This window comes from Myxocyprinus asiaticus, chromosome 40 (genome assembly GCF_019703515.2).
Source record: "Myxocyprinus asiaticus isolate MX2 ecotype Aquarium Trade chromosome 40, UBuf_Myxa_2, whole genome shotgun sequence".
NCBI classification, from domain to species: domain Eukaryota; kingdom Metazoa; phylum Chordata; class Actinopteri; order Cypriniformes; family Catostomidae; genus Myxocyprinus; species Myxocyprinus asiaticus.
The window spans coordinates 888,940-914,250 of NC_059383.1; the positions used below are offsets into that span (position 1 = coordinate 888,940).

The following is a 25,311-nucleotide window of genomic DNA, read 5'->3' on the forward strand; positions in this document are numbered from 1 at the left end:
CCAGAAAAAGTAAGTGCTTTGTGTTTGGATTTTTTTTTAGATGTTGAATACACTGTCATCAGGATTTATATCCATGTTTGTTACAGACATGCATCTTCATCCTCATAACAATGGAAAACTCCAGCAACTGATAACCATTGTTTAACATCAGTGATAAACTCATGATTTTCCTTCATTTTGCATGAGAGCCACCTTTTTTGTTTTTCATACACACTCTGAAGCATTGTCATTTCCAGCAGTGAATTATGGATTTCAATGGCATCTTCAAACAGTTTATCAAAACTCCTTAAATACTTTTGCACATCAAAATCTGTTTCCTTTATTTTCCCAGAAAGATCATTATCCTTTTGTTTGTTTTTGACTTGACTGAGTTTAGATTTGCATTTCTTTTGCAAATTTTCCACAAACAATGAAATGCCCTTGTCAGTCATTTTTCTCATTCTTTTCTCTGATTCAACCACAGTGTTACTTTCAATAGCATCATGATCAGGCACAACAGTTACTTCAATCACATCAGCATCATAATTTGCAGTTGGGAAATCATCATTAATTTTCTTCACAATGCTCATTTTTGCAAACACAAGTGCGTTTCCACTCAATGTGTAAAACGTCATACAATAACATGGAACAAATTGAAATCAGCTTCAACACAAAGAAATGCAGCAAGCCAGAAGCACAGTAGATGTAGGGCTACATACTACAAGCCAGGCCGTGAACATGAACTCCACCGCTTTATCATAGATCCATGTCACACAATGCGGTACACGGCAGTCAAAGAAAGAGTTTCACTCATCTGCATTTCCTGGGATTTCTAAGGCTTTTCCACATTTCTTTCAAAGCTTGTATTTTCTGAATTCCGTAAAAAAATGCCAGAACTCCACAACACATCAGGTAAGCAATCCACACTCCAGTAGCAGTTACTCACTCGGCAATATGCGCAAGTCGGCATCCTTTTCTATTGACAGAATTTCCCAATCCGTTCCATTGTGATGAACAATATCCTATTCCTTCCAACAATATCTTCTCCACCGGGAAGGTTCTTACTTTGTTGTAGAGGCTTTCCTATAAGCCTTTAAGCACAAGTAGTAGAGGTGTTCTTTAAGCATATAGAAATAAACAACGTCCACATCACGGTGTCTCTTTGGGTTTGGTGTCCCATTTAATGAAGATGATGTGTTTTACATAAAAAAGGGTATTGTCCATCGCAATAAATTATTGAAGAAAACAAACAAATTGCATGGCTACGGAAAGAACCGTATTCTCCCACCACCTGTACCCGTCTAATTTCTCCCAGCTAATGCCCTTTTCACCTGACACAAACAGGTGACTTGCTCCTGAATACCCAACCCACCACCAGTGTACATTGCCCTAGTGGCTCAGTCTATTCATATAGCACATTTACAACTTTATATCAACATTCAACAACATGAGTTTGCATCTACAATACACCAGTTAGTGTCTGGAGAGTTACACCATGCATTTAATTTCTGGATATTAGCCGACCAGTTAAAATAACATATTTGGTAGAGCAAGGCCAGCATCTTGCTTGGTCGTCTGAGGAATTATCTTTTGCACCTGTGGTGGCTTACCAGCCCAAATGTTGGATGATATAATAGCATTAAATGACCTAAAAAAAAAGATTTTGGAAGAAAAAGGGGGAGAGTCTGAAATAAAAACTGAATTTGCGGTAAAATGACTAAATTTTAGCAATTCATGGGATTACTATAGTCAAGAATTCTGTATATTTAACTAGAGGTAACAAAACAAAGCAAAAAAAAAAATTATCAAAGTGAGAATAAACATGATGGATACTTAAGAAAAATTAAAAGTCTTTGGAGGTCAAAACAAACAAAACAAAACAAAACAAAAAAAACGCCAGGGGTGCATAAGGGATGAGAAAGTCCTAGACATTTAAGTAGGAGCAGTTTATAGTTTGGATTAATTTTAAAATTGAGATACCCTTCTAATAATAGACGGTGAGTGTGAGTAAATTTGGCAGATGGGAGAAAAGCGTATTTATAAAATTTCACAGTTGTGTGCTTAAACTCTGACTAATACAACAGGTATTTGATACAAGATGCCACAGACCTTCCGGGTCAGAAAAAAACTTAATGTGGGATGTCCTTTTATGTACTAAGGTAGCAGCACCTCTGGCTTTGCTATTAAAGTTCGAATGAAAAACTTGTCTAACCCATGGTTTACACAGCATGACATGATCATTTATTTGAAGGTGTATCTCCTGTAAGAAAGCAATGTCAGGAGATAAGCTTTTCAGGTGTGAAAACAACAGCATTTGATCTGGCCTCCTAGTTTAAAAATAAATTAACAGAATGTCCTGAAAGCCCCCCTGTAATCACAATGGGACCAGTCATTTATGATATAAGAAAAAAAGTCAAATTGTTTCATTGTTCATGGTCGTTGTTTTCTGCCATAGGGACAGCAGTCGTTTCATCAGCCTGTAGATAAGCCACTGTCAAGGGTAAAGTAGTACTGCATTAGCAACCGAATTTGGAAACAGAAAGGGACGATTGCATTGGTGTATTTGGTTGATGGTTAGCTGAAACTTTTTCATTATCCAGAGGACATACTACACACAAATAAAGAAAAGTCTAAAACAGCAATATAACAGTCTGCATTTACGATGTGTACACAGGAAGGTTTGGCCACAGCAGTTCAAAATACAAACTCTAAACTGAGTTTCAGATCAGAGAATTGTGGCCAACAAAGCGCGCAAGCTCTGCAGCGATTGCCCACTCCCATTACACACTGCAAATGATGCAAATGAGTTGGTCTCCCTACACTCTCAAACTAAATATACACGCATATACAGTCTCTAAATACTTTGCGATAAACTTAAAATATTCTGTACTTTTAATCAACAACCTTATATCAGTGTTTTTATAGGTTTTATATTTTTTTCATTTTTTAATATTTGATTATATATTTATTATATTTTATTAATATTTCATTCACAGTGGTTCATGGGATTGTAGTTCTACAACAAATTGTTTTTGCCTTTAAATCAAAGTTTGTAATTTTGTGATTCACCTCAGAGCTGGTTAGTTTGGGCTCACGGAACTTTTTATGAAGGATTCTGTGAAATCCCTATGGAAGAAATGAATGGCGAATATACTTCCAGAATCAAGACAGCTGAAAAAGTGTGCGGGCACTGTTGCATTCTATTTAATCCTTATTGGTTTAAGCCAGAATTTATAAAATTATCACATAAAGAAATTAAGAACTCTAAAAGTCTATCAAATGAGATAACATAGCAAAGAATATGGCAAAAAATAATATAGAGTATAAAGCTACATTTCTGTTTTTTAAAGAAAGTTTTAGATCTTGAGGTGCAGTGCTAAAGCAGTGTTTGTTACAAACAAAAGTACCTGCAGCTTTTAGCCAGTGCTGTTTGTGTGCTTGTGGGATGAGTTCAACGGTCTCCCGGAGGATCTGTTTCAGAGCTCCCGCTACATCCAGGATGGAGAGTTCATCTTTATCCAGAAGTGTTTCTCTGGGAGAAACATGCAGGGCCTCCACTAGCTTACTGATCTGAGGAGCAATACCACAGCGCCGATACAAACCCTCCACATTTAACCCTGATGCAAACAAAAAGTGCATATGACGTTTCCATCTGGAATTGTAAGATTGGGGAGGCTGGGAGCAACCTTCCCAAAAAAGTTATTCTTTACCCTTTACACCCTTTTACAACCTGTAAAACTGCAGTCGGTCACTCACCGTACTGTGTGATGTGAGACATACACCTGTCTATAGCACATGGCACAGAGGCGTGCTGCTGTCCGTCTGTCGTCGAGCATGTGACCCTCTGTACAAGCTCATATAACCTCAGACAGCTGTACTGCAGCTCAAACTGCATATGTAGCGTCCTGCACAAAATGCTGTCAGTTCATTCCTGTGTCTGGTACACTAAAATATTAATTCTTGCCTCTTGTCTCAAAAGTCATCTGAGCTGCCTATTTGAAATGCAACATTGTTTTGCATCATGGCCATCATTAAAACTGTGTTTCATCTACAGTATATTGAGGAAACATGGAATATTATCAAGAAACATGGAATTAGCTTTCATTATTATGAAACCAACATAATGATACTCCGGACCATAAGTCCATTAATGACACTAAAGACTGGTTGGCCCGTAAATTCCTTCTATTAATTTATGGTCAAAACAGAGGTATTATTTATTGGACCAAAAACCTCTTAACATAAAATGATAGAATGGCACTGTTTAACTGGTATTAAAGGAATTGTTCACCCAAAAATACTAATTCGATACTCCAAAAAGCACATAAAAGCAGCACAAAAGTAATCCATAAAACTCCAGTGGTTTAATCCATATCTTCAGAAGTGATATGATAGGTGTGGGTGAGAAAAAGATGAATATTTAAGCCCTTTTTTACTATAAATTCTCCTCCCTGCCAGGAGGTGGCGATATGCACAAAGAAAGGGGAATTGACAAAAACAAAAGAAGAATGTGAACGTCAAAGTGGCGATTTATAGTAAAAAAAAAATGTAAATAAAAAAAAAAAAGGACTTAAATATTGATCTGTTTCTCACAAATACTTATCACTTCTGAAGACATGGATTAAAACACTGGAGTCGTATGGATTACTTTTATGCTGCCTTTATGTGCTTTTAGAGCTTCAAAATTTTGGTCACCATTCACTTGGTGAACGGATTGGGAAATTGAATGGACTTACAGAGCTGAAATATTCTTCTAAAAATCTTCATTTGTGTTCTGCAGAAGAAAGTCATACACATCTGGGATGGCATGAGGGTGAATAAATGATGAGAGAATTTTTACTTTTGGGTGAACTATCCCTTTAACATTAAACAGTTAAGCTATTACTATTGCATCACAATACAGTAAGGTCATACTAAGGTTCTCCCACATATTTAGCTATTAACCTCACTGCGCTTATGTCTGTCATTGGTAAAAGTAGCAGAGACAAGAAATAGACAAGAAATGCAGTTTTATACCATCATGCTTTTAACATATCTTCTCATTAATTTTGGCATTTCTACAACTGAACCACTGGAGTGGAAACCACCTACACCTGTCTCTATCTCAGGACAGCCTGCCAGAGGTTTTCAGAACCTGTGTCAGCTCCAGCTTTGGGTCCAGCTCCCACTGATATGTGTTGCTGAACGGCAAATTCTAACTGCAGCCTGTGTCAGCCAGACAGTGAGGACTCTTTGTTGACCACTGCCGGCATCGCTTCAAAAACTACTATCATTATCCTTTCAATTTAATAATTATATGCTCACACATATGCCCCAAAATGATGTACACCTATGATGCACAAAAATTCTGCACATGACTGTGATGGCCAAAAATGCTCACTAGGTTTTAATACCCATCCCATAAGTGTTAAAAAGAGGTACTGACCTCTCAGAAACCTGCAGCACTATGGCGTTCTCAGACTGCTGCAGATCTAGAGAAAAGAAACCTTCATTTATTCATGAATATTAACGCAGTTACAGTAGCTGCCAAAGTGGCTGTGATAAGTGCTGTTATACTGACAGCAGCGTGTGTGAGCATTGAGCTGCAGTTTGTCTCTGGAGATGTGCGGCTGTGTGTATATGATCATTTCTCCGGTCTGTAGTGTACACCACACTTCAGCACACTGCAGCGCAGCACCCTCACGTATAGATGCTCTAGATACAGCAAACACGCCCAGAAGATCTTCATCCACAACGACTCCTCCCAGCACAATCTACACAGCACATTCACAAATAAAGACATGAACTGGAAAAATCAGTCCTCTGATGCCATTGGTTAAGGTTTTATGCATGAGAGCATGTCATTACCTTCATGATGTGCAGCATGTGAGTAAGGAGCACATCCCGTCTATCTGCAGAGCAGATCAGTCTGTCTGTCAGCGTTAACATCTCAAACTCATGAATTTGCCTGTAAATGACATTAAAATGGATATGTATTTGAAGTACACCTACAATATGTGCGCACAGAACCCAAAGCACATTTACTATATACTGTATTTGCCAATGTTGTGAGGTTAGTGCCATCAAATCTTGAAAGATATTCATAGTTTGATGCACCAAAAGATAGACTATAAGATATTGTGGTATCAACTCTTTCAGATTTACTCATTCCAAAACATCATGCAAAAACAAAATGATCTGAAGCTAGTCACTTTAGACACTTTAGATCTGTAGTTAGGTCAGGTGGTCTCTTTCTGCCTAGGTGGGTGGTTTTTGTCCAGAATAAGCTACAAATTGACCAGACCTTATGCTGATGGCTACGTAATTTCTGTAGTACACAGCTATGAAATAACATACAGTATATTGTGTGACTTTCTTACCCTGCAGAGCAGTCAAACACTGAGATGACCTCTGTTAAATCTAGAACATCGCAGGCAGCTGACTCATTTTCCTGCGAGAACAAGAACCGCTCCTCATCCAGTTTACCATGCAGTTCCTCTACACCTGCAGAAAAAAGGACACAAACCACAAATGATATAACTGCTGCATTATTTCATGTATAATTTAGGTAGCGTCATAACATAGTGTCAATAGTTACTCTTTTCTAAATATTCTTAAAGTGTGGATAAACTTATTTATCTGTTAAAGGTGCATGCAGTATATTTTTAGCTGGCTCTAACTTGTCCCGTCAGTCCCAGTAGTACTTGTGGTTCTGGACTCTTTACTGACACCTATCGTCCTGGATACTGGACGTTTTTTCACTAAGTGCTGCCACTTCACAGTTTGTCTGTTTTTCTTTACCTTAAGCTTAAAGTATACTTTGGTCAAACACGAATGCTGAGCGTCCACGTACAGGATGCATGACGCAAATCTTGTCATCAGCAGAGCGCGCGAGCACAGAACGCACGCAGCATGATTTTTCTAATCGTGCGTCTTTAAACATGCAGAATGCACATGCATCTGGAATTATTTGCATTAATTAATGGGTCCACAAGGTGGCAACACTCAAGCCATTGTTGTCACTAAGAAGCGCTACAAGAAGATGTAATCGCCGGTAAACAACAGGAGACGAATGTAAAACAACAACAGTGGATGTGCACATCAAGAACGTACCTGTAATTGAATAGCTCGAGTCTGAAGGACTATAAAGACATCTTTATGGGTCTAAACTCCTGAAGAGATATAGTCCAGTATCTCATAGCAGTCGTAGCCAAGCACCTGTGTATGCATGCACAGTCATATGGAGTATACTTAGACAGGCTCGCATTTGACTCTACGCAGAAGCTGAGAGTTCGCGTCAAAATCAAAGTATACTTTGGGCTTTTTACTACACACATCCGTACAATGGACATTCTTGGATTCAATCCAAAAAATGTGTGCGTTGTTGCATAGCTACTGGACTGTGACTCCAGCTCTCTGCCGACTGTGACTGTTATATGCTCGCGCTTGATATTGCACCATATATCCGTGATCTGTGGCGTGAGAGCTGCAGGTGGTAGCGGTTTGTTTCATCACTCCAGCAGGGACCTCTTGTTTGGAAATTTTATCTCTCCACATGCACTCATTCTGTTTGGACTGTCTGGTGGATCACACTAATGATCAATACCACCATCACTCTGGTCTATACTGTTGACTTGTGCTCCATTGTTGTCTTCAGTTATTGTGTTTGTTGTTATTTTGTTTGGTTTGCTTATTTTGTTTACATGTACTGTTATGTTGGAGCATTTACCAGGCAGCGCCCATGAAGGGACAACCCGCTCCATGTGAAATTAAGCTTTTATTAGGTTACTGACATGACTGGAGTCTTCACCTAATGTGAGTGTACATCATTTTCAACATGTTTCTAAAAAGTTTCTCTCATGTCTTTATGTGTAAAACTTTTTTTAATTAGCAAAAACTTACTGAGTGCACCTTTAATAATATAATTTGAAAGTGAACAAACAGACAGGGCAAGCATGTGTTAGGAAAATGAAGCATGTGTGTGCTGTATTCTCACCCATTAGTTCTTCTGAATGTCTCATTTGGTCAAAGTCAGGTGCCTCTTTAAAACAGAGTAACATTTGAAAGACTAATCTTCAATTCATTAAAAAAAATTACACTTGTTTTAGATAATGAGAAAAAGTATGAATCTCACAAAACCTGTCAGGAACACGGCAAAGTTATATTATAGTCTAAAATGAAAGGAAAAAATAAATTATTTTGCATAAATAAAATCTTTTTAATGGGCCATTACTGTAAATTTTTGAATTGTGATTATAATTTTAATTTTCAAGCACCTTTCCTCCATACTTCTAATTATTAATTATACAATTCTTGCTAAGACATCCGTTCATAACCTGTTAGTTTGTTTTTTGTAACTACTCAATGGCAACATACATACTTTAATATTGTATTATTTATTATTTAAATCAGCATACTTTACAATTAAAATATTATCCTTTTTCTCTTCATAATAGTAAAGAGTATGGGGGGGGGGGGGCTTAATATTAAAATGCAAAGAAATTTTATATATATATATATATATATATATATATATATATATATATATTACTATTATTATATAATTAATGATACATTAATGATCTCTTTTTTTTAAATTTTGGTGTGAAAATGGCCTAGATATAACCTTGACATGTTTTGTAAGATTCACTCGATTGCTTTAGTTGCCTCTTCATGGTTAAATGTGAAAGATCTGTATAAATAAACATTTCATAGTATTATGAATTGAAGAAAAAAACAAACAAAAAAGTCAAAAATCACACTTTGTAGCATTAGAACCAGGTTGGCAAATAAACAAGTTGGCTGATATAACCTTTTCCCTGTTCAGGGGGTGTATTACAGAAAACTTCCTATCTTAAGATCTGGTGTGTTAAGTAAGGATTTTTCACAAATTCACGTTTCAGAAGCAAATCCTAACTGCAGTTAAGATAACACTCTTAAGAAATGCTATTCTGTAATAGCTTTTGTCCTAAATGAGATCCTTACTGAAATTGCCATGGTAACCAAGCAGATAAGATGGGATTCGTCATGGTTACTTGTGTAACCTCCGTTCCCTGATGGAGGGAACGAGACGTTGTGTCGATATAGTGACACTAGGGGTCACTCTTGGGAGCCCGAGACACCTCTGGTCTTTGATAAAAGGCCAGTGAAAATTGGCGAGTGGTATTTGCATGCCACTCCCCAGGACATACGGGTATTGAAGGAGCTGGTATGCAACCACTCATTCAAGTTTTATGCTGAGGAGCTGATATAAGGTCCGGCCATTTCAGCTGGTAGTTCAGCGTTGTGGCAGGAGGGACACAACCTCTCGTTCCCTCCATCAGGGAATGGAGGTTACACAAGTAACCATGACGTTCCCTATCTGTCACTCACTCGACGTTGTGTCAATGTAGTGACACTAGGGGTCCCTATACGAAATGCCACAATTGGCTAAACTGTGTTGCGTGAACTGGCAGTGTGTGGTGGGCAGACTACTGTGTGCCTCATAGCCAGCACACCAGGTCGTTACGTAACCTCCCTCAACATATTTATGAGTGTCGAACGGCCCTTTTTGGGGACAAGTCGACTACCCAAAAGATAGAGACAGGCTTAACCCAGTCGTGGCCTCTTTTCCCCTTATTTTTTTCCCACTCCCTAAAAAAGAAGGGGGATTATCCGACTGGGCCGCCAGGTTTAGTCGGGGGGTGTCCCTCCCAAGGGGAAGACACCGCAGAGACCACACCTCGCCCAAAGAGAGGGGGGGATATTTAAGTGGAAAAATACGTCACATGGTCTTTCCAACCATGTGGGGAGTCTTCAAGGTAGATCCTGCCCAATGGGGGAGGAGTTACAACAAACATGGAGACTGGGGCAGAGGGGCTCTGCCCAAGGAAGATACAGTTTGCCAATAGGGAAACGAATTAGCAGAAGATATATAATCGGACGGGGTTAGCCTTACAGGGAACCGCCACATGCGGAGCACCTACCTCAGAACAGGGCTCTTAGCGCGTGTACTGGGCCGGCAGCGAGTCTCTCCGAAAACTCGACTGTCATAGGGCTCGGAGGAAGTCAACCAGGGAACAAAGTTTGTGAACACTACTGGGAATTAATGGCGCATGTCTTCAGCTCCAAGGGAGGTGGAAAGTGCTATGTGCAAGCGATACACCCGGCCAGCTATCCCGGGCTTATCCGCTTGTGTTGCGTGCCACTACCTGGGACGAAACCGGTTCCACCCGGAGGTTGTAGAACCTTGCACAGGTGTTTGGTGTTGCCCAGCCCACTGCTCTGCAAATGTCTGTTAGAGAGGCACCCCTGGCCAGGGCCCAGGGAGCTGCTACACCCCTGGTAGAATGGGCTTGTAGCCCTACTGGGGGCGGCCTGTCCTAGGCGACATATGCCATAGTTATGGCATCAATGAGCCAGTGGGCGATCCTCTGCTTGGAGACACCGCTTCCTTTCCGCTGTGCACCAAAGCAGACAAAGAGCTGCTCAGAGATTCTAAAGCTCTGCGTGCGATACAAATAGATGCGTAAAGCGCGCACCGGACACAGCGACGACAGGGCTGGGTCTGCCTCCTCCTGGGGCAGCACTTGCAGGTTCACCACCTGGTCCCTAAAGGGGTGGTGGGAACCTTGGGCACATAGCCCGGTCAGGGCTCAGGATCACGTGAGAGTAACCTGGACCGAACTCCAGGCACATTTCGCTGACAGAGAATGCTTGCAGGTCACCTACCCTCTTGATGGAAGTGAGCGCAGTCAGGAGGGCAGTCTTCAAAGAGAGTGTCTTAAGCTTGGCTGACTGCAAAGGCTCAAAGGGGGCTCTCTGTAGACCCTGAAGAACTACAGAGAGGTCCGATGAGGGAACGAGGCACGGTCTGGAGGGATTCAGCCTTCTGGCGCCTTTTAGGAACCTGATGATCAGGTCGTGCTTCCCTAAGGACTTACCGTTGACTGCGTCGTGGTGTGCTGCTATGGCGGCAATGTACACCTTCAAAGTGGAAGGGGACAGCCTCCCTTCCAACCTCTCCTGCAGGAAGGAAAGCACTGATCCGACTGCGCATCTCTGGGGGTCTTCCCGACGGGAAGAACACCACTTAGCGAACAGACGCCACTTAAAGGCATACAGGCGCCTCGTAGAGGGGGCCCTAGCCTGAGTGATTGTGTCTACCACCGAGCAGGTGGTAGACCACTTAGGTCTTCCGCGTCCCATCCAGGGGCCAGACATGGAGATTCCAGAGGTCTGGGCGCGGGTGCCAGATGGTGCCCCGTCCCTGAGAAAGAAGATCCTTCCTCAGGGGAATTCACCAGGGGGGAGCTGTCGCGAGGAGCGTGAGGTCCGAGCACCACATCTGGGTGGGCCAGTAGGGTGCTACCAGGATGACCTGCTCCTCGTCCTTCCTGACCTTGCACAGGGTCTGTGCAAGTAGGCTCACTGGGGGAAACGCATATTTACGTATGCCAGGGGGCCAGCTGTGTGCCAGCGCGTCTATGCCGAGGGGGGCCTCGGTCAGGGCGTACCAGAGCAGGCAGTGGGGAGGATTCTTGGGAGGCAAACAGGTGCACCTGTGCCTGTCGAATCGACTCCAAATCAGCTGGACCACCTGAGGGTGGAGTCTCCACTCTCCCCTGAGGGTAACCTGTCGTGACAGCGCGTCCGCTGTAGTGTTGAGGTTGCCCGGGATGTGAGTGGCTTGCAGCGACTTGAAGTGCTGCTGACTCCAGAGGAGGAGACGGCGGGTGAGTTGTGACATACAACGAGAGCGCAGACCACCTTGGCGCCTTGCTACCGTCGTCGTGTTGTCTGTCTGAACTAACACATGCTTGCCCTGGATCAACGGCCAAAACCTCCGCAGGGTGAGCAGAATTACCAACAACTCGAGGCAGTTGATGTGCCAATGCAGTCGTGGACCCGTCCAGAGGCCGGCGGCTCCATGCCCGTTGCAAACAGTGCCCCAGCCCGTTTTGGAGGCATCTGTCATGACCACAATGCACCTGGAGACCAGTTCTAAAGGAACACCTGCTCGTAGAAACGAGAGGTCGCTCCAAGGGCTGAAAAGACGGTGACAGACCGGCGTGATGTGTCCCGTGGCGCCATGCCCATCTCGGAACTCGAGTCTGGAGCCTCATATGCATCAACCCGAGAGGGGTGGCCACCGCCGAGGACGCCATATGCCCCAGAAGCCTCTGAAAAAGTTTCAGTGGAACCGCTGTTCTCTGTTTGAATGCCTTAAAACAAGCCAGCACCGACTGGGCGCGCTCATTCGTAAGGTGCCATCAAGGAGACTGAGTCCAACTCCAAACCGAGAAAAGAGACGCTCTGAACCGGGAGGAGCTTGCTCTTTTCCCAGTTGACCCGAAGCTCTAGTTGGCTGAGGTGTGAGAGCACCAGGTCCCTGTGTGCCCACAACATGTCTTGAGAGTGAGCTAGGATTAGCCAGTTGTCGAGATAGTTGAGAATGCGACCAGGAACCAATCACCGAGCCGTGAGGGTTCAGGGAAGAGCAGAGGGTTCCACTCTAGCTGACGCTCGCAGCTGCCCGGGAAAGCATGTCATCATCTCCGTGTCAGCCTGTGACTGCGCAATCATCCCCGAAGGGAGGAGCCCAGCTGAGGCTTCCGACTGGACGAGACCGCTCTCCGATGCTGCGCTCGAGAGCTCATCACTTTCGCGGGCTCTGAATAAGAGGTCGAACTCGCCGTGAGACAAGCCGGCGGACTCATCCGGAAGCCTGATCGGGCCAGACGAGCGTGCTGGGGAATGGGAGATCCGCGGGGGGATACCCGGCGGAGGCAGTCCCATTGGGGTCCCCAAATCACCCCCAGTGCTAGCCGCGCTGGCCTCATACCCGTGGGTAAAAGGACCGAGGCGGGGAGCCGCAACGTTGCCATGGACATATCCTCGCAATGAGAACATGACCATCCACGAACGCTGTCTCCGCATGAGCAGTGCCCAGACACGAAAGACAGTGATCGTGACCGTCAGAAGGCGAGAGATAACGAGCGCAACCAGGAATAACACACAATCGGAAAAGCGTCTTTAGAAAGATGCGTCTTTAAAAAGACGTTCCGTGTGTGTCGCTCTTTTAGAGAAATATACTCTTTTAGAGAAATATACTCTTTTATTTCTGCCGAAGCGCCCAGGGGCATTCTCTGCAGTGCACCAGTGCAGAGGGGGGAGAAGCCACTGAAATGCGCCGTCAGATCCGGCAGAGGTGAATGAACAGTAGTATTCAGCTCCTCAGCATAAAACCTGAATGAGTGGTTGCATACCAGCTCCTTTTATACCCGTATGTCCGGGGGAGTGGCATGCAAATACCACTCGCCAATTTTCATTGGCCTTTTATCAAAGACCAGAGGTGTCTTGGGCTCCCAAGAGAGACCCCTAGTGTCACTACATCGACACAACGTGGAGTGAGTGACAGATAGGGAACCAAAGTTAGGATCTTTCTTTAATATGCCCCCTGGACTCTAAACGTACCCACAAACTCATTATGTCTGAGCAGCTCTGTCTGCAGGGCCTGTCCAGAACTTTCGGCCACACTGATTGCGGAGGGATACTCAGGATCTGTCACGCTGCACAAAACCCTTGCTCCTGAACACAGCAGAGACAGAGTCTCCTCCACATTAGGACCACACACAACCTCACGTAACCTCTGTAGAGAATACAATGATTACCATCACACAAACCTGGCCACAGTATAGGTTTAAAGTTCATAAAAGGACATTATTCCTAAACCTGGTCGAGCAGTTTCTGGTTTGTGGCAAGCGGGTGAACTTTGCAGTAAAGTCCTTTGCAGTATTTGGTAAGTATGAATTCTGCCCTCTGATCTGTTGAAACATCAGGTCCGATCTGCTCCACCGCAGGGATGTTGTGGCCCCACACACTGTTGGCGGCTTTATTTCCATACAGCACAAACAACTAAGAAATAACATGAAACATTTGTATCTGAGTAGTTAACAAATATTTATTTTCAATTTATGGGAAATATTAGCCTATCAATAATAAAAAAAAACAGCATATGTTTAGGGATGGGCAGTATATTGACTTTTTAAGGTATATTGATATATTTTCAAATGAGATATGGGATGAGACAATACCGTTTATATCGATATAGTTTGATGTTGCTTTGCATAACCCATTTCTTCCGTAAAGCCGTGCCGTGTTTGCATCTACACTCCTTCTGCATTTGCGCGCAAACCCCATCCCCACTCTCCCTCTGCGTCTGCGCGCAAACCCCACCCCCACTCTCCTTCTGCGTTTGCGTGCAAACTCCGCCCCCACTCTCCCTCTGCATCTGTGCGCAAACCCCACCCCCACTCTCCCCCTGCGTCTGTGCGAAAACCCCACCCCCACACTCTGCACGCTGTTTGACTGACAGGCGGTTTGTGTGTGTGAGGCACATTTTACATGCATGTGTGCTCCGAGAATGCTCGTGCCTAAACGGTCAAATACATTTTAAAATTCCGTCTTGATGAGATGTTCATGTAAACACAGAGAGTTATGTTTAAAGTGAACGTAAACAATGGGGGAAAAGCTGATTTGTATCGAAATGTAAGACTTGTAAGTTTAAATGTAACCTAATAGTCTAGTGTATCCTTAATATGAAACAAACACTAATAACAAGAAAATGACAAAACAACTCACTGCTCTTGGCTGGATACCTTTATTTGTATAACTCTAGTCTAATTATTCATACAGGGAAGACCAGTAATAGTTTGTCAAATTCATTCTGAAGGTTTAATTGTTCTATAGTGTGTCTCCCCCCCCCCCCCATTCATTGCTTTTCTATTGTTAGTTTTTTTACTGACTGTTTACTACTCTTAAATAATAACCTGAGAACTTTATTTTATAATTAAGAAATTAGTTAGTGTTAGGCTATTATTTCTTGTGGTATTGAAGCTGGTATCAAAAATCATCACATTTCACTAAACACTACTGATATTTTGGTATTGTGATAAATTTATATATTGTGTATGGTAGATCTTGCTGCAATAACATGATGGAAAAGTAGATATTATTCCATAGAAGTGTGAGCACCCCTGCTGTAAATGATGGCGATGGAGGCTTTCCTTTATTTGACTACCATGCGTACGTTACATAAAATAACCTCCTCTACCCAGCCCAGGGTTCCAGACTAAAAAAATGACTTAGGAGCCATTGGCTCCTAAACTGAAACATTAAGGAGCCAAATGGCTGTTTTTAGTAGCCAAATCACAGAATTGTTGGCTTTAGATTGCTGTTCAGAAACAAGATAGAAAGCAGAAGAAAAGTCAGCTGATAACCCATTAATCTAAGCTTTAATAAACAGTAAATATTTGAGAAGATAAGTTTGCATTCCCTTTTGTCTCATAAACGTTCACACCCCTTTCATAATTTATATAAATGTAAGAGATCAAATATATATATATTTTTTTATTTAGTACTGCTCTTCAGAATCTATAATTACAGATATTTACATAAAGTATAGTATGCATATAGTAGTGTGTTGTATTCTTGAGTATCAATGAATGTTTGCACCTTGTGTAATAGTTGTGTACATGTCCCTCAATTGTTCTAAGTGTCAAAAGTGTCAAAAGCTTGATATATATATTGTAAGATATGTGTATGTGTGTATGTATATATACACATACACATATACATACATACACTGTCGGCCAAAAGTTTGGAATAATGTACAGATTTTGCTTTTTCGGAAGGAAATTGGTAATTTATTTCACCAAAGTGGCATTCAACTGATCACAAAGTACAGTCAGGACATTACTGATGTAAAAACAGCAACATCACTATTTAAAAAAAGTCATTTTTGATCAAATCTAGACAGGCCCCATTTCCAGCAGCCATCACTCCAACACCTTATTCTTGAGCAAACATGCTAAATTGCTAATTTGGTACTAGAAAATCACTTGCCATTATATCAAACACAGTTGAAAGCTATTTGGTTCATTAAATGAAGCTTAACATTGTCTTTGTGTCTGTTTTTGAGTTGCCACAGTATGCAATAGACTGGTATGTCTTAAGGTCAATATTAGGTCAAAAATGGCAAAAAAGAAACAGCTTTCTCTAGAAACTCGTCAGTCAATCATTGTTTTGAGGAATGAAGGCTATACAATGCTTGAAATTACCAAAAAACTAAAGATTTCATACAAAGGTGTACACTAAAGTCTTCAAAGACAAAGGACAACTGGCTCTAACAAGGACAGAAAGAAATGTGGAAGGCCCAGATACAACTAAACAAGAGGATAAGTACATCAGAGTCTCTAGTTTCAGAAATAAACACCTCACATGTCCTCAGCTGACAGCTTCATTGAATTCTAACACCAGTTTCATGTAGAACAGTAAAGAGAATACTCAGGGGTGCAGGCCATACGGGAAGAATTGCTATGAAAAAGCCACTTTTGAAACAGAAAAACAAAAAGAAATGGTTAGAGTGGGCAAAGAAACAGAAATTGGATAACAGATAATTGGAAAATAATGTTATGGATCTTAACCCCATTGAGCTTTTGTGGGATCAGCTAGACTGTAAGGTGTGTAAGAAGTGCCCGACAAGACAGCCACATCTATGGCAAGTGCTACAGGAAGCGTGTGGTGAAATGTCACCTGAGTATCTGGACAAACTGACAGCTAGAATGCCAAGGATCTACAAAACTGTCATTGCTGCACGTGGAGGATTTTTTTATGAGAACTCTTTGAAGTAGTTTACATTTTTTTTCAAATTGTAATAGTAATTTTTCATGTAATGTCCTGACTATACATTGTGATCAGTTGAATGCCACTTTGGTGAATAAAAACACCAATTTCTTTCCATAAGAGCAAAATCTGTACATTATTACAAACATTTGGCCGCCAGTGTATATTACATTTTTATATTTATTTCATGTTTATTGCTAGAAAATAACAAAATAACATAAATCAGGGTTTTAAACTGTATTCAGACATGCCCCAAATTATGCTAGCAGAGTTACAAAAAGATGAGAAACTCATTAAATTATTTTGTTTCCTATTCATGGAGTGTTATTAAGTGTTACTGAGCATTATATGTCATGCCTGCAGAGAGTGAGTCTAGTCATTTATTGGTGTTGCAGCATGACAAATCTCACCTGAAGTAAAGGTGCTGTCCAAACCTTATTATCTAGTTTCAGACTTCGCACTTTGGACCTGTTACTGCCCAGGGATCGATGAGCACTCGCGCACGCCTCACAAATGACAACCAGCAGGTTCACTGACGCCCACTCCGGATTAGCAGCACCACAGTCAGCACAAACTTTATTCCAGGGGCTCGACCAAAGCCGATGTGCCACCTCGCTGCATGACAGAGCGCTGCGGATCACCTCATTCAGACAGTCCAGCCACATGTTTGCCTCCTTAGCCGAGTCTGCAGAGAAACTGAACAAACATGTTCGGTTACTTTTTGACCAACAGTAACCAAAGCATGTAGGGAACAGAAATGTGGCCAGTTAAGAGACTTTTTGCTTGTAAGATTTGTAAGATAAGATTGATTTAAAGAAGACACTCACTTGAAGGTTCTGTATGGAGTGATGAGGCTGAAGCTGTGGTGACCGGTAGGCTTCACAGATGCAATATTCATAGACACACACGTCATGCCAAGCCCTAAGCTGAAGTCCTGTTAATTCCAACGAGTTCAATTAGAAAACATCCCATAGCAAAATATAAGTTATATATCACAGTCTAGCAGTAGAAATGTGCAGTACATGTACAAAACGTACAAATCTCCCTCTCCCTTTAATTTACATTTACATTTATTCATTTGGCAGACGCTTTTATCCAAAGGGACTTACAAAAGAGGAAAACATAAGCGAATCATCTTAAGGAGACAGTGGTATGAAAAGTGCTATATTACAAAAGTTTCACTAGCATCATAATAGTATTCAAAACAGAATAAAGTGCAACAGGAATTTTTATTTTATTTTATTTATTTTTTTAATGACTGGTTAAGTGCTCATGGAAAAGATGTGTTTTTAGTTGTTTTTTGAAGATGGAGAGTGAGTCAGCTTCACAGATGGAGTTGGGAAGGTCGTTCCACCAACACTGTATGATGAAGCTGAAAGTCCGGGAAAGTGTTTTGGTGCCTCTTTGTGTTGGTACAACAAGGCGATGTTCCTTAGCCAACTGCAGACTTCTAGTGAGCGCATAGCTCTACATAAATTATTTTAGGTATGCTGGAGCAGACCCAGTGACTGTTCTGTATGCCAGCATCAGAGCCGTGAATTTGATACGTGCATCAACCGGCAGCCAGTGGAGAGAGACAAGGAGTGGTGTAACGTGCTCTCTTTGGTTCATTAAAGACCAGATGTGCTGCTGCATTCTGGATCATTTGCAGGGTCTAATTGCACATGCAGGGATGCCTGCAATGAGAGCGTTACAGTAGTCCAGTCTAGTTATGACAAGTGACTGAACAAGAAGTTGTGTGGCATGTTCAGAAGGGAAGGGTCTTATCTTCCTGATATTGTAGAGTGTAAATCTACATGATCTTACGGTCTTTGAGATGTGGTCTGTGAAATTTAGATTCCTATATTTCTGACTGATTTGGAAGGCGTTACTTTAGTTGCACCCAGCTGCATGGTGATGTTGTGTTCAACTGCAGGGTTGGCTGGAAAGACAAAGAGTTCAGTCTTGGCTGGGTTAAGTTGCAGGTGGTGCTCCTTCATCCAGGCCAAGATGTCTGCCAGGGAGGCAGAAATTCGAGCAGTCACTGTGGTGTCGTTGGGCTGGAAAGACAAGTAGAGTTGTGTGTCATCAGCGTAGCAGTGGTAAGAGAAACCATGTGCCTGAATGATGGGTCCCAGTGATGTTGTGTATATAGAGAAGAAAAGTGGCCCAAGCACTGATCCCTGAGGTACCCCAGTAAGTAGCTGATGTGGCTTGGATACCTCACCTCTCCAGGATACCTTGAAGGACCTACCTGAGAGATAGGAATTAAACCAGTCAAGCACAGTTCCTGTGATGCCCAGCGAGGAGATATTTGTTTCAGTCTGTTCCTCACACAAAGCTATCATGTGTCTTCAGAAGACTTGGAATAAAGAACACAAGTCATATGGTCTGCTTTTATGATACTTTTATGAAGGGGTGTCAATTGCGAATGGTAGGGCCATAGCCTGGCTTAAGGCCACCGGAGCAACGGCGAAGAGCTGGCAGACATTTCCCAGATTTTCCCAGCATCGCATACCTTGCATACCTTTCTCCTGCGACAATTCTTCCGGCATTCCTCCTCCACCTTTATTTCACATTTTATTTGACATTACCTTAGTGTAAATTCACTAACACGTATTACCTCTCTTCATGTAGTCCAGGATGAAATAATAGATATATACAGTATAATCATAGAGAAATCACAAATATAATGTGTATGTACTGTACGTATATTTACACACACACACACACACACACACATAAATATATATATATATATAATATATATATATATATATATATATATATATATATATATATATATATATAAGGATTTATATTCATGTTTATTCAAACTTGAGGGGGGATGCACAAGTGATTAATCCTAAAGATAAATCACAGAAAACAATTGTGTACAAGTATATAAACTCAAAAGGCCCTATTTTAAGAGTGTTATGCCCTAAGCGCAGCGCTATGCAATACATCATATGCACAAAGTCAGTGCATGGCCATAAAGTCTAGGCATGCAAAGCGCTAATAGGCTGGGTCAAGTGCAATTTAATATGGAGGTTCTTCTGTGGTTATTGCGTCTACATCCAGTTATATATTCCATTCTCTGTCAAACAATGTCGATATTATAAATGAAGACAACCTATTTATAAGAATTTGGAAGTGTAAATGGGCTGTATGTAATGCTTCCCCTGCTCTGTGACTTTTTTGTTTTGTTGACTGTGCTGCTCTGGACCGCGATATTTGTATTGTATATGGCAGAGGCTATTTAGTTAATAGCAACCAATAGTAACCAAAAGCATCTTCTTTGCAATAAGGTCAAATAGTGTAAGATGCTATTTGCAACCCTAATTAAATACTAGCATACAGAATAGCGGCATCACTGCAGCGTGTTAATTGTGTTTATTTAGGGCGTACTCACACTAGGCCCGGTTGCCTTGTACCGTGCCAAGCAAGATTGTCCCCCCTCCCCACTCCCCCACTGGTCTGCACTCACATAGCACTTAACGTTCTGGGCAGGGTTGCACCAGCTGTGTGTAAGTTCTCACGTAAGTTAGGATGTAAAGTTCACACTAAGGGCTTAGTAACTACTAGTTAGTTTGTAACTAAGTCAGTGCTTAATTTGGTTGCACCACCTGTTCTTCAGGCAAGACTTAACTAGTAGGTCGTAAGCTCTCCGTAAAGAAATGCGAAACCACGTAATATGATGTTTACTTGTATTTATCCAATAAGCAGCCTTCAAATTTGTACACAGAAGTGTTAAAAAGCCATGAACTTCAATGCAAACCTTGTTTGCTCATGTAACTGTCAGCTGTAACAAATTATATCTTCATTAAAATACGCTACGTAATAAAAGTAGATTTGATAAATATATTTGCCCTGTGTAAATAACAATATATAGGAACTGTATCTAAAATAAATAGGGGGTGATAAATAAATACTAATACAACATGCTGGAAAAATAGACATTTATTCATTTTAATATCCTATATATATTTTGAATGTGTTGAAACTTGACACTGGGTGGCACCCTGAAAACTGCACCGTTAGATCGCTTTAATGCTGAAGAGATGCTTAAAAGTACGTTTTTTTTCTCTCTCTCGTAAATGTAAACGAGTGTAAATGTCAACATCATACTGTATGTCGAAATGATTGATGCCTGTCATGCAAAACATGAGCTCATTGATGTCATAAAATATCAGTCTGATTTTTTATTCCATCCATTACTCCTGGTCGGAGGATTCCATAAATATTTAGTTTATACGTAGGGTTACATCCTACCTAAGTTTAATGGTGTAACGCTCACATATTTAGTAGTGCATAAATTGTGACTTAGTGCCCATTTATGCCACAAATAGGCTAAACTTTAACTTACGCACAGCTGGTGCAACCGGCCCCTGGGCCTGAGCACACTTACGTCATTACGTTGCGACTTTTTGTTTTGAAGAAAACAGGAAGAAAAGCGCTCTCGCACAGCACAATGGAGTCCATCATTTAATGTTACTTACTTTGTGGCTTATTTGGAGTCGTTTGTGGCACGGTGACTCATGGCCCTCTCACATGCCTAATTGTCGACAGTGTAGGATTATCCACGAACGAAGCCATCAAATGAACACAACACCACATTCCACAGATCAGAGAGATCCCCCACCAAGCCATTAGAGAGTCAAAAAATGAATCCATGGCACCTAAATTGCTGAAGGAGACCGTCTCCACCATTCTTGCTTAATCTCAAACTAGGGTTTGTAATGACAGCGCTAACCCATATGGACAACCCTTCTTTGTTCCACAAACTTAAACCCTCTGTAAGACCAAGTAAGACCTTGTGACCTTAAATGCATAAATCTGCGGCCATATCAGGAAACGGAGACTCGTGAAGGAATCCATGAACGTTGTACCTTCACTGAGTTAACCCTCTTAAATATACAGAATGCATTTAAACCTACAATGTACACCATACCTAGCCTTGCTAGATAATTCTGCAAATTACTTTGACCTGTGATTACTTTCATAACTGACAAATTAATGATTATAGCCTGAAGTACCTTTTAAAATATGTGTAGTGATTTGTAATCACTTCTAACTAACAAATCAATAAGTATAATTGTTAATCTTGTATTATTCATCTCATTCTACTAAGAATGATAACTAACCTGATAATATACCCTGACAATCAGGTTTCTCATAACGTGTAATGTTTTATCCATGTTGTAAAACCAATTAATTAACCAGTATGATTGGTAATCAGGGATTTTCATGTTTTGTTACTTACACGTGTAATACCCATGAAAGTATGTCACAGTTAGTATGTAAATGCTTGCTTGTTTATGTAGAGAATGTTGATGACAACGAATATCATGTCTCTTGCAACGTTTTCAAGATATAAAAGTTCATGATTAAACAGTCACTATTTTGAGCAGGAATCTACCACACAAAGGATCGTAAATCAACTGTGAAGAGGACAGACCAGTCGACCATGTGACTCTGAAAAGCCACTTCTGATCGGGTCAGGAGGCCTTTAGGGTGCGGCCAATTTCAGTTCAAAAGTTCCTAAACAGGAAGAACACACTCTCTTACTTCTTCGCTGCTTCTTCTCTATACTTTGGCCTCTCTTGTCCTTCTTCCTCTTCTGCTCTTCAGTGCTTGCTGCTTCCAGATCCTCCGTGCCATGTAGAGTCCGAGTAAGACCTCGGGCCACAAAGTTCCAAGGAAGCCTCTCACTCTCTGCTCTACGATCCAGACACCCAACAGGAGTCACGAGTCCTTCTTGCAGAAGGCCTCATTCATCTAGACAATAACTATCCAATCATAACCGAGGTTCAAAACATCGACGGAACGAACTTTTGACAAAGAGCCAAAGAACCAAGAGACACAAGGAAACGCAATGACACGCAAGTACATCAACAGACTTTTGCTCAAAGTGCTGGTGTATTAGTTAAATACTTTGGGTAATCCGAATGCAAATCGAAGTAGACTCAAAGAAGAATAAATGGTTCTTAAGGCATTGTCAGCAGACTCCATAAAGTTCATTTCCTCTGTATTGATCATTCTGTCACTTTACTCACCAACCTGTTTCATGTTGTATGTGTTAGATTAGTTTTATGTTTAGAATAGCAATAAAGTTTGTCTGTATTCAAAGATAATTTGACTGTGATATATTATGATAAATAATCCCATCCCTGTTTTCAAAAGATTTCACTTCAAAGCTATAACTAAATATGTGTAATATTATTTTCAATAAGCCATGAGAATAATATTACTCCAATAAGTGAATTAATTATAATTCGCTTATTAAAGCTAATTCCTTACAATAGAAAATTACGATTTTAATGGTGGAAAATTTTATTCAGACAAATAATCCAGTTATTTGTCATTTATCTAATTTATAATGGTTGTCGAACGCGACTAATTCCATTATAAATTTCCTTACATAATAATGTAGGAAAAGGACATTTTAACTTAATTCCTAGCTCACACATACTAAATTTCCTTACATATAATGGTGGGGGTACGCGGGCATTTTAACCTATCCCGTGTACATTTATACTACCAAAATTCCTACAACAGCATCATACCACTGGAATTTAACCTTGTGTCCGATGAGCTGCCAGATTTACCTTCAGTTACTGAACCCGCAGTTTTTTCAGCTTGTCATGACATTGCTCAGTGGTTCTTTGGTACCCTCAAGCACGAAGAAATTCGTGAATTTTACCAAATATCTCGGAGTTCTTGTGTGTTGTATCCAGTTGTTCCTGTATACTCTTGTCGGCCCAAATTTCCAGTAAACACTGCACCTCTGCCGTAGACCAAAGTGATCCTTTTGTCACCATGTTTGTTAAATGGAACAGTCGCATTACTGACGTCATGTTTCGAGTTCCGTGCTCGGCCACAGTTAGCGATCACACTAGATGCGTACCGTGCCTGAGCCCACCTCTTCAAACAGGCCAAGGCACGGTTCAGCGATCACACTAGTCAAACGAACTAGACTTTGGGGGTCAAACGTGCTCGGGCACAGTACAGATTGCCTAGTGTGAGTACAGCCATAGAGTCCCACAAACACCCTACACCAACCCCTACCTCTAAACCTAACCTTCCCTTAGAAAAAATTAACCATGGTTTTACTACAGTAACCATAGTATCACCATGGTATTTTGTAGTAAAATCTTAGTAACCACAAAATTAAATATGTTTACTATATTAACACTGTATGTAGTAACACCATGGTTAGTTTCATTAAAACTATGGCTTCTGCCAAAAAATATATTCAGTAAACATTCAGTGCACAAATTAAAATCATGTTATGTCTTAGTGTAATTATTAAACCACAAAGGATGCGATTTAGTGAGATAAACATGGTTAGCATGTTCTGAGTGCTTCAGATGTGAGCGCTTGTGAATGTGTGGAGTTGGTGTAATGTCAACGCCGGCTGCTTTTAGAGCTCTGTTGCTCACACACGGAAAACAGCATCATGATCCATTTTAATAGATGACAGCGAGCAGAGTAGTCGTGTAGGCCAGTATTGTTGAAAAGCCACTTATGAACACTACGAAATGTATTCATTGATACAAACAGTAGTGAAATTCATTAATATGTGTATTGAAAAGCTTTCATTGATATCATACATTGATTTAAACATTTGTATAATTCATTTATGTGTATTATAGAATAGATTCTTACAAACACTAGTAAAATTAAGGTATTTATATTCAAAACGGACTCTGTGGACACTGGCTAAACTAAATGTACACATTTGTAGCAGAAAGAGTCTTACAATCATTATTTCAACACTTCTCATATACACTTATGAAACTGTCTCTCACTCACTACTGAAATCTCTGTCAAACAGACATATGAAAATGTATTGCATTAACTGCTCATACTGATCTAACAAGATATTGTGATGATATTGTCATATTGTCTCACATCCTCTCAATAAGTTCTGTAAGAGCCAGTTTCACAGGTTGATGAGAGACAACCTGAGCTTTTTTCACTGGAAAATGAAGCCGTGTCCCCACTACCTGTTGAATGTGCAGGGGTCTGTCGAAGTTAGCTGAATAGCAGGTCCCGGTTAGCCCAAGCTAAGCTACCCTAATACCGTAGCAACTACCCGGAACACTCTAGCGACCACCTAGCAACCACCGAGCATCACCCTAGCAATCACCCAGAACACTTTAGCAATGGTCTATATTCATTTGATTAAAGTTCTAATTAATTCACTTATTTAGACAATTTATATGATTAAATTGAAATAAACTGTTGATATGGAATAAAACATTTTTTTTAAATAAAATAAAAAAAATTTACCATAGTCAAAAACATGGTAATTTACTCGGATGAAACCTTTCTCTCAACTCCCCGACATTCACAGTGACCAAATCAATGTGAGGAAATCAACCTTTATTCATTTTTATGTTTTATTATATGTAATATTAAAGGAAAGATTAAGAGTGGAGACTAGTGATGGGTCATTCATGAACGATTCAATCATTTTGAATGAATCTTTTATGTGACTCAGAAGAACGAGTAGTCTCAGAGAGTGATTCGTTCATTTTGTGTTGGCCGCTCATGTGCATTACGCAACCTCCGTTCGCTTGTTACGTGAAAACCGCATAGGCGCTGTACAGGAAACAGGAGTGATTAGTTCACCTTTCAAGTCTCGAGAGGTGAACTAATCATTTCTGTTCCCTGTGTGAGCAATGCACAGCCTATACGGCTGTT

General features: G+C 41.0%; 1 protein-coding gene across 1 annotated transcript in view; it reads right to left on the reverse strand.

Annotated features, from left to right (window-relative positions):
- The window catches only part of LOC127430648 (arf-GAP with Rho-GAP domain, ANK repeat and PH domain-containing protein 1), a 69,536-nt gene that overhangs the window by 26,904 nt on the left and 17,321 nt on the right, over window positions 1-25,311 (reverse strand). Inside the window, exons 10-20 of the mRNA XM_051680573.1 lie at window positions 17,451-17,557; window positions 17,034-17,319; window positions 13,672-13,854; window positions 13,414-13,588; window positions 7,955-7,999; window positions 6,339-6,462; window positions 5,827-5,926; window positions 5,540-5,732; window positions 5,405-5,450; window positions 3,736-3,884; window positions 3,387-3,596 (exon numbers count right to left, since the gene is read on the reverse strand). Coding sequence (XP_051536533.1) covers window positions 3,387-3,596; window positions 3,736-3,884; window positions 5,405-5,450; window positions 5,540-5,732; window positions 5,827-5,926; window positions 6,339-6,462; window positions 7,955-7,999; window positions 13,414-13,588; window positions 13,672-13,854; window positions 17,034-17,319; window positions 17,451-17,557 — 1,618 coding nt within the window. The remainder of the gene's footprint in view (window positions 1-3,386; window positions 3,597-3,735; window positions 3,885-5,404; window positions 5,451-5,539; window positions 5,733-5,826; window positions 5,927-6,338; window positions 6,463-7,954; window positions 8,000-13,413; window positions 13,589-13,671; window positions 13,855-17,033; window positions 17,320-17,450; window positions 17,558-25,311) is intronic.